Source organism: Tasmannia lanceolata, unplaced genomic scaffold, assembly GCF_043159265.1.
Source record: "Tasmannia lanceolata isolate RefF3 unplaced genomic scaffold, GAP_Taslan_0.1 ptg000008l, whole genome shotgun sequence".
Taxonomy (NCBI): domain Eukaryota; kingdom Viridiplantae; phylum Streptophyta; class Magnoliopsida; order Canellales; family Winteraceae; genus Tasmannia; species Tasmannia lanceolata.
In genome coordinates, this window is record NW_027518685.1 from 55,115,181 (window position 1) to 55,124,796 (window position 9,616).

General features: G+C 39.6%; 1 protein-coding gene across 1 annotated transcript; it reads left to right on the forward strand.

Moving 5' to 3' along the window:
• The first annotated feature begins 1,108 nt into the window (after positions 1-1,108).
• Positions 1,109-6,728, forward strand: LOC143883059 (uncharacterized). The gene is made up of 8 exons (XM_077386423.1): positions 1,109-1,754; positions 1,908-2,186; positions 2,420-2,567; positions 2,649-2,718; positions 2,936-3,618; positions 5,914-5,977; positions 6,092-6,285; positions 6,374-6,728. Exons 1-8 carry the CDS (start codon positions 1,109-1,111, stop codon positions 6,726-6,728), a joined length of 2,439 nt encoding a protein of 812 aa, XP_077242538.1.
• The last annotated feature ends 2,888 nt before the right edge of the window (positions 6,729-9,616 follow it).

The following is a 9,616-nucleotide window of genomic DNA, read 5'->3' on the forward strand; positions in this document are numbered from 1 at the left end:
GAGCTGAAGGCTCCTTATAACATAGATCTGCTGGATGAATCGGAAAAGGAAGCAATTATACCGTTTACAGCAGAAGTGATGTCTGCACCAATGGATCCGACATTTGATCTTGCTCGCTTTACTTCTTATGATGGAACGGCTGATCCAATGGATTTTTTGAAGATATCTCGACAAGTGATGTATTTACGAGGTGCTTCTGACGCCTTCATGGGCAAAGCATTCTCCTTACTTCTGAAAGGTAATGCTCGCACCTAGTACTCTAGTCTGAAACCTAATTCCATTGGAACCTTCCATGAACTAGGAAAACATTTTGTTTCCTATTTCGCAAACAACGGACCTTGTCACAGACCAGCGGATGCTTTGATAGCGTTACGTCAATCAAAAGAAGAAACTCTGCGAAGTTTTATGAGCTCATTTAATGCATAGGTAGTACAGATCACAAATCTCGATCTTGATATAGCGATAGCCACCCTGAAATTTGCAACTCACAATAGAGATCTGAAGCTTTTGCTTCATGTCGAACCTCCACGTACCTTACAAGATCTGATGATAAGAGCGGACAAATTTGTTGATGCAAAGGAATCGCTGGAATTAGACAAAAATGTTGATGTCCAAAAACCGCAGGATAAACCAAAAGAAGAAAATCGCCATGCCAACAGAACGAATCGGCCTCCTAGACCTTAAGATAAGACCGAAATCAAGGTTTGCTTCCTTCTTTCGAAAAGTTTTATACTCTACTCAATATGACGATTTCAAACATTTTGTATCAAATTAAAGGCCAAGGTCTAATCCAACCACCTATGAAAATGAAACCGACTAGTAAGAATCGGAAAAGTCAAAAGTATTGTCATTATCATGAAGATCGGGGGCACACTACAGATGAATGTTTCCATTTGAAGGAAGAAATAGAAAGGTTAGTTACAGGGGGCAACTACATCGCTATGTGAGACATCCGCCATATAGCGATCATTCTCGACCGAAATCAAATGTTCAACGATCCTTCCCCAGACATCTTTCACCAAATCGACATCAATCATCTGCTCAGCATCGATCATCCAGTCGTCATGGATCTCCCTCTACTCATAGAGACTCCGACAGGATTCACGAAATGGCCGATTTCGATAACCATAGGCAAATTTTGGGAAATATTGATATCATCTCGGGTGGACTAGCAGCTGGTGGTCCTACGACTGCAGGGCGAAAAGCTTACTTGACGAGAGTAAATTCTCTTGAGGCTCCAGCCAAAAAGTTGAAACCGGAGGGAGATAGCATTGGTCAAGTGATAACTTTCACCGAAGCAGATTACAAGGGAGTAACGGTGCCACATGATGATGCCGTAGTGATCCGTTTAGTTGTCGCCAACTTCAATGTTAGCAAGATTCTGGTGAACACTGGAAGCTCCATAAATATCTTGCATTCCAACTCATTTGATCAGATGGGAATCAGCATAGACCGCCTAACTCCAGTCGAATGGTCCGTTTATGGATTTTCAGGTGATTCTGTCAAAGTAGATAGGCAAATAGATCTTCCGGTAACCTTCGGTACCGATAAGTGCCAAAGAATGCTCATGCAAACCTTCCTAGTAGTACAAGTGCCTTCAACATACAATATGATTATAGGGAGACCTGCCTTAAATGAGCTTCAAGCTGTGGTCTCCACGCCACACCTGAAAATGAAATTTCCTACTCATGGAATTGGAGTCATATGTGGAGATCAAGATCAGGCTCGATCTTGTTACTATTGCGGTCTAAAAGGTATGAACAAACCAAAGGAGGCTTTCCATATTGACTCGACAGATTCCAAGGACAAGCCAAGAGCGTTAAAAGGAGAGCCTATATAAGAATTGAACAAAGTGCAATTATTTATGGAAGATGAAAAAACTGTACAGATTAATTCTTTGCTCACAGGTAAGATCAAAATGGATCTGATTGATTTCCTTCAAGTGAACATGGATGTTTTTGCATGGTTAGCATCAGACATGCCCGGGATTTCTCCTGAGGTAATAGTTCACAAGTTGACGGTTGATACCTCATTTAAACCAGTTAAACAGAAGAAAATGAATTTTGCTCTAGAAAGACAAGTTCACATAAAGGAAGAAGTAGATAAGCTTTTGAAAGCCAATTTTATCGAAGAAATCCATTATCCGGAATGGCTGGCAAATGTAGTCATGGTAAAGAAGGCAAACGGTAAATGGAGAATATGCATAGATCATATAGATCTCAATCGAGCTTGTCCAAAAGATCACTATCCACTCCCGAAAATAGACGCCACCTCTGGCCACTAGTTGTTAAGTTTCATGGATCCATTTTCCGGTTACAATCAGATACAAATGTATGCTCAAGATATCCGAAAAACTTCCTTTATCACGGGCCATGGCTTATTTTGTTACAAGGTAATCCGTTTGGCCTGAAAAATGTAGGAGCTACTTACCAACGGTTGGTGAATAGATTGTTTCAAAATCAAACTAGCCGTAATATCGAAGTCTATGTGGATGACATGTTGGTAAAAAGCATGTTGGCAGAAAACCACATTTCTGATCTTGAAGAAACTTTTGCCGTCCTTCGGAAGTACCAGATGAAATTGAATCCCTCAAAATGCGCATTTGGAGTTACATCCTGAAAGTTCTTAGGGTTTATGGTGATTCATAGAGGGATTGAAGCTAATCCTGAAAAGATTAAAGCTATATTAGACATGACACCTCCGAGAAATATCGTAGAGGTACAATGCCTAACCGGAAGGATAACAGCTTTAAGACGCTTCATGTCTAAATCAGTCGAAAAATGTCTCCCTTTCTTTAAGACCCTCCGAAATGTGTAAGACTTATCATGGACAAAAGAATGTCAGACATCATTTGAAAAATTGAAGTTGTATCTCCAATCCCTGCCATTATTGACAAAACTAGCTCCTAGAGAGGAATTATACTTGTACCTTGCAGTTACCCCGGCAGCGGTCAGTGCAGTCTTGGTTAGTAAGAAGGAGAAACGTCAGTAGAGTCCTACATGATGCAGAGACAAGGTATCAGAATATTGAGAAGTTTGCCTATGCCCTTGTAGTCAGTGCTAGAAAGCTTAGGCCATACTTCCAGGCGCACACCATAGTTCTCCTTACAGATCAACCTCTCCGAAAAATTCTCCAAAAGCCAGATACCTCAGGTAGACTCATCACGTGGGTAGTTGAATTGGGAGAATTTGACATTCAAGTTCATTCGAGACATTCAATCAAGTCCCAAGTTCTGGTCGATTTTATCGTAGAATGGTCGGTACCGACTCAAGACTCGGGGGGGGGGGGGGGGGGGCAGGAAGGTGAAGTGGAAGCTCCGAAAAATCCTTTGGTGATTCCTCCTAGCAACCCATGGATGCTATATGTGGATGGCGCCGCTAATGTAGGAGGATGTGGTGCTGGATTAGTATTGGTCGGTCCCGACAGTTTCCTTGTGCAGTATGCAATTAAATTGGAGTTCAAAGCTTCCAATAACGAGACCGAGTATGAAGCTCTTCTATCAGGACTCGATCTAGCAATTGAGATGAACGCCGATTGTTTAAGAGTCCACAGTGATTCCCAGTTGATAGTCGGACAAGTTAATGGATTATGTGAAGCTAAGGAGCTTAAAATGATGAAGTATTTGGAGAGAGTTAGAGAGAAATTAAAACAATTTCAAATGGTAGAAGTGGTACAGATTTCCAAAACTATGAATACCATGTTAGATTGGTTCTAAAGCCCCAAGCAAAATCGCTACACGTTGCGGAAGAATAAACCGTGTGGAACAAAAAATTTGCTCTAACCCAGGATTCCTAGGAACTAATTGATTTTAATGTGATTTAATAAACATAAATATAAATACCTTATTTTTCTGATGAGAAAAAAACGTCTGCGTGCTCTACTCCTCGAAAATCCGCCAATGATCAAATCGATGCGAAACTGCAAGTTGAACCGATGGATTCCTTTCTTTGCACAAAGGATCTTGTAAACAACTCTTAGTTTACTTTATAACCTGATCTAAATTAGATTATAATGTGAGAATATATATTTAGATCAATGAAGCTTTGTTAGATATTTGTCTTTGACTTAGAAAAGACAAAACTAGTTGATGGAATTGGAGAAGAAGAAGAAGAAAAAGACTTCGGAATATCTCTACCAATTTTCAACACATGGAATTATGGAAGAGCTCTCTAAAACTCTATTCCTTTGTCTTTTATTTATGGAGTTCTCAATTTCCATATACGCAACCCAAAGCTTTTAGAGAAATCTCACAAAACATGAAAACTAGCCACAATTAGAAGCTCCAATTCGGAAACAAGCTAGTTGGCTTTTTCAAAATAAAAACCAAACAATGTGGGAGTGTTTTTAGAAATTCTTGGACTTTTAGAAATTCCTAAATTTAGTTTTTTCCAAGTAAAAATGTGGTTGCTTTATTGGATAAAAACAATCCCAAAAATATCTCACACATTGTTTCCTTTTTCAACATTCCCGCTATAAGCCTGTAATTTAAATTTTGACCTCCTTTTTTCACAAGTAAATGGCCGAATTAGAAAAAATCATAAACTATAAAGTTGTAGATCTTTCAAATTCCTTCGAAATGAGTACTTTGACATTAATTGTTGACAAGAGATGAGTAAGTTATGACTGTTTTAGTAAAATAAGTCTATAAGCCAAACTTACAATTATTTATTTAATTCTTTTAATTAAATAAACATATTTTCTCCCATCCAATGGGATAAAAAGCTCCATCCATATTTTTATATAATTCCCAAAATACCCTTATAGTTTATACTTAACTATTTTGGTATTCCCAATGTATCCCACAATGCATATACACTATATACATTGTATATCCTTTCAATGCATCCAATGCCACGAAACTAGTTCGTGTAAGCAACAAAACTAATATATAATAATAGGTCAATCGAGTAGTGAGTGGGATTCAACGGTAGATCCTGGAGAACCCACAAGTGGGCCCCACTGCGATTATTGCTTCGTAGCCAATGCTACAATCACATTGAGTCAGTGGCCTCCATCGAGACGTAACCCTGAAAATAACCGTCAAATCATCATACCCCTAATCACATCAAATGTGCAAATCCTTTCTCCAAGTCCACATCTACTGAGTTGAGTCCTACCGGGGGTGGACATCAACTACCCTCTGGGCTCACTCATAGTACACCTTTCAGTCAAGCAGTGTTGGCCCGCAAATACATTTACTGAAAATATTTCAAAACTTATTTAGTGAAATCCTTTTGCTAAACATTTTATCAAATCCACATGGCCAGGTATTTTTCTAGGCCTACTGTTCTGACCAAAACCGTAGATGTTATCCTATGAAATAGGTGGAGAATTCCATGTCGGATATCACATTGACCTCAAAGGTTTGTCCAACACTACTCTCTAGTGACTCCAAGAGAATCACGGTTACATAGACAAAGAATGAGAGACTCGCCAACGGACCAATATGACCCATCAGGTCAAAGGACTTGTAAAGTAGAATAGCTCAACTATCTCCTGTCCACAAGCTATTCTAATGTTATGCCATTCAATACGCAATCTCATTGTCATACCCATTCTATCTTGCTTAGGGTCTACTACTCGAGTGCTTGAGATAAGTCACTCCACATCTCGTGCATGTTGGCAAGATAGATGCTAGTTGTATACAGAAAGAGGTGTCCAACCACAACTCTAACTAGGAACTATTAAGGTCTGCAAAGAACCAAAATCCCATTTCTCCTTGCTCCCTAGGATCTGTGAATCCATGAGCATGGGTTTCCTACTTTCCTACCTAAGGACAAATACGTGTCAATAACAAGTAGCATGTCACACATATTTAACTTATAGTTACCCATTAATTATCATGAAAAGAAACTTTTATTGACTAACATGCGAAATATACCGGGTTTTAGGGCTCCTACTCTAACATACCAGGGTCGATGCTCTTTCTAATATGGCCGCATCAGATATTACCGATGTGGGAACTGTCTACCTCGAGGTTTTGAAGCGCCCGAGAGTAGAACGAGAAGAAATTTTGGAAATTTAATTTTAGCCAAGTTGGATGGATCCCATTCTTAAATACTTGAGGAATGCTACCTTGCCAAATGATCAGAAAGAAGCTCGACGATTAATTGCCAAGGCAGCACAATATATTTTCGATGGCAAAAATTTATACAAGCGATCTTATTCGTGGCCTTACCTGAAATGCCTCAGGCCTCCTCAAACAAAATATGCTCTCAGAGAGGTACACGAAGGAATTTGTGGGGATAATTCGGGAGGCATGGTTTTAGCCAAGAAGATCCTCAGGCATGGACATTTTTAACCACTTCTTTTAAAAGATTTGAAAGTTCGTTAAGAAGTGTGAATATTGTCAAAATTTTGGTAAAGTATCCAGCCAGCCTTATGCCGCATATACACCCGTCTCGAGCCTCGTATCGTTTGCAATGTTGGGGATGGATCTACTTGGACCGTTCCCTCAATCCAAAGGAGGCTTCACGATGCGATATGTAGAGATTGACTACTTCACTAAATGGGTAGAAGCGAAGGCAGTAGTCAAAGCTGACTCCAAAGCTACGAAAAAGTTTGTCTATCATGACATCGTGTGTAGATTCGAAATTCCGGGGGTCCTAGTAACTGACAATGGGACAAATTCTCTAGCAAGTATTTTGAGAACTTCTTTGAAAGGCTGGGGATTGAATAGAGATTTTCTTCAGTGGGCCACCCGCAAACTGTTAGAGTTGGTGCTCTAAAACCTAGTATATTTCGCATGTTAATCAATAAATGTTTCTTTTCATGACAATTAATGAATAACTAAAAGTTAAATATGTGTGACATGCTACTTATTATTGACACGTATTTGTCCTTAGGTAGCAAAGTAGGAAACCCATGCTCATGGATTCATAGATCCTATGGAGCAAGGAGATATGGGATTCTGGTTATTTGCAGACCTTAATAGTTCCTAGTGGGGTTGAGGTTAGACACCTCCTCCGACATCCAAGTGATGTGGAGTGACTTACCTCAATCACTTGGGTAGTGGACCCTAAGAAAGATAGAATGGGTATGACAATGAGATTGCGTACTGAACAGGATCACATTGCTATGCTTGAATAAATATAATTTACTTAAATAGAGGCATTAAAGAATAAAATGTTGTAGTACTTGAGCAGAAGCAACAAATTTGTAATCTAATGGCTAGGGGATTTCTGGAAACCAATAGACTAAATTGGTGGCAAATTTAAATTATTATTAGAGTGGCCTTCTGGGAATGTATTGATGGAAGGCATTTATATAAACAATTAGATTAAGATATTTTTGCCTTTAACCATATTTAGTTTAACAAAGTTTAGGGTTGCAATCTAATTCGCACACAAGTTTATTGAGAGTAAAATGGTTTAAATAGTTTAAGAAGGGCGATAGATTTATAATCTAATGGTGAAGGAATTCTTGAAAAAATAAAAGTTTAAATTTGGAGTTAAATTTACAATATTACTTGCAAATCATATAAGTTAAAGAATATGCAGATTTGTATACGTCCTGCTTGTCTAATTTTCTAAGAAACAGCTCAACTAGGAACCTGAATATGTTTGCAGAATTATCAACATATTTCAAGCCCATCAACTGCAAAATCTTAAAATGTTAGTTCATAACTCAACTGTTATAGTTTCAATCTAGTAAGAATAAAAAAAATTTGGTAGAAAATAAGGGAATGCACCCACACCCAAACATCGACAAAAATCCATCATCAATGAAGATGATTTCAAGAAGGAATTGTGCTTGGAAATCTTTTGCAGACATTTCTTAATGATATTGTGGATCCCACCCGGAGGGTGACCCACGAGGGTGTGTGTTATGATAGCACCTTTGTCCATTGATTTTAAATATGATCTCTTCTCTCACAAATTTGTTAATGAAAGAAACTATTACTAGGGTCGCCACCTAGATTAGGGATCTAGGCCCCATGATTAACTCTGTAAATTTGGTCTACGATTCCGAGTTGGGTAAGTTACCTGATTACAAGAAAGGAATGTGTTAGGCACTCTTCTTGCCTTACAAATGTCGGGCTTTATTTTTAAATGCTTTAGTTGTCTAACTTTTAACTAAAAGGGTAAATGTGAGTTTTATTTGATAAACCTAAATATTACTAATGAGTTGGCCATTCACAGTTTAGACTCATGCGGGCCAGGAGTGTATCCTACATGCAACCACATGCCTACTTTTTTTTTACATTTTATTGAGATTGATGAGGTTTGGTTTGAGTTGGATTAGATCGTGCGGACTACGTTATATGCACCTAAGACTAATGCAATGGATTTAAGTTGCATTTTTATTGTATTTCTGAAGTTCAGGCATTAAGAGTTCTACCTTGGGGAACCTAAAGTGCAACTTCTAAGTTCTCCTTAAATTCTAGAACCTAGAGCATGATTTATGAATTGGATTTTAAGATTTGGATTAAGATTATCTGACTTTTAATGATTAGATGAAGTTCTTAAGTTCCTAATTGTTTTAAATTCTTCCTAGTTCCAAACTTAACAAACACAAAGTAAGCATGCAAAGAAAAAACAAGCATATAAAATAAGCAAACATGCAAGAAAGAAAACAAATAGCAAATAACCTAAGCATGCAATCCTAAACAATGCAAGAGATGACGAAGAAAAAGTGAAGAGTGAGGAAATGAATGGAGAATGAAAAGGGTGGACAAGGGTGTGAGGAATTGTGAAAGATGAAAGAAGGTGTGAAGGATGGAGAAAGGTGCAGAAATGTGCTACTGAACTTGGGAGTGCCAAGTTGCCTACGTACCCCGTGGTGGGGATCAACCCACACGTAGTTCCATGGGAGGATTGGGATGGGGAATTTGGATTTAGAATTTTGGTTTGGAATCTTGGATTTGGGACTTCGGTTTAGACATAAGGACATCAGTTTGGGAAGTCGAGAGAGGTGAACTTATGAGATTTGGCCAAATGGATTTGGACGTAGCGATGCAACTCAGTTTGAGTATAGGGTCATAACTCAGCTGAAGTAGAAAGGTGTAACTCGGTGTAAGTTCTAGGGGTGCAGCTCGGTTTAGATCCTAAGGGTATGACTCGGTTGGGTAAGGTGTTGAGGTGACTCGGGTTAGGACGGGTTAGGTCCGAGTTGGGCAAGGGTTGGACTGGGTTGACTTGGGTTGAACCGGGTTGACTTGGGTTGGCTTGAGTTGACCTGGATTGGGTCGAGTTGGGTTCGGGTTGGGTCCTAGTCGGACCGGGTTGGCTCGGGTTGAATTGGGTTCGATCCGGGTTGACTTAGGTTGAGTTGGGTTGACTCGGATTGAGCTCGGGCTGACTTGGGTTGGCTCAAGTTGAGGTGCAATTTAGGGTGCGGCTTAGGGTGCCGGTTGGGGGTGCGGCTTAAGGTGCAGGTTAAGGTGCGGCTTTAGGATGCGGCTTAGGCAATTCTGGGTTTCGGTCTTAGGCACTGGTAGGCATCCTCAGGCACTAGATAGGCAATTCTAGGTGGGCGTCTTAGGCATTGGATGGGCAATTCTGGGTTTCAATCTTAGGCACTGGTTGGCGTCCTTAGGCACTGTACAGGCTATTCTGGGTGGGCGTCTTAGGCACTGGAAAGGTAATTTCTGGGTGGGTATCTTAGGCACTAGACA

Coding starts and splice junctions, on each gene's coding strand:
- LOC143883059 (XM_077386423.1), top strand. CDS start 1,109: ATGGCCGATTTCGATAACCATAGGCAAATTTTGGGAAATATTGATATC. Junction 2,187..2,419: donor CATGGTAAAGAAGGCAAACG/GTAAATGGAGAA, acceptor TGAAAAATGTAG/GAGCTACTTACCAACGGTTG. Junction 6,286..6,373: donor TTAGCCAAGAAGATCCTCAG/GCATGGACATTT, acceptor TAAAGTATCCAG/CCAGCCTTATGCCGCATATA.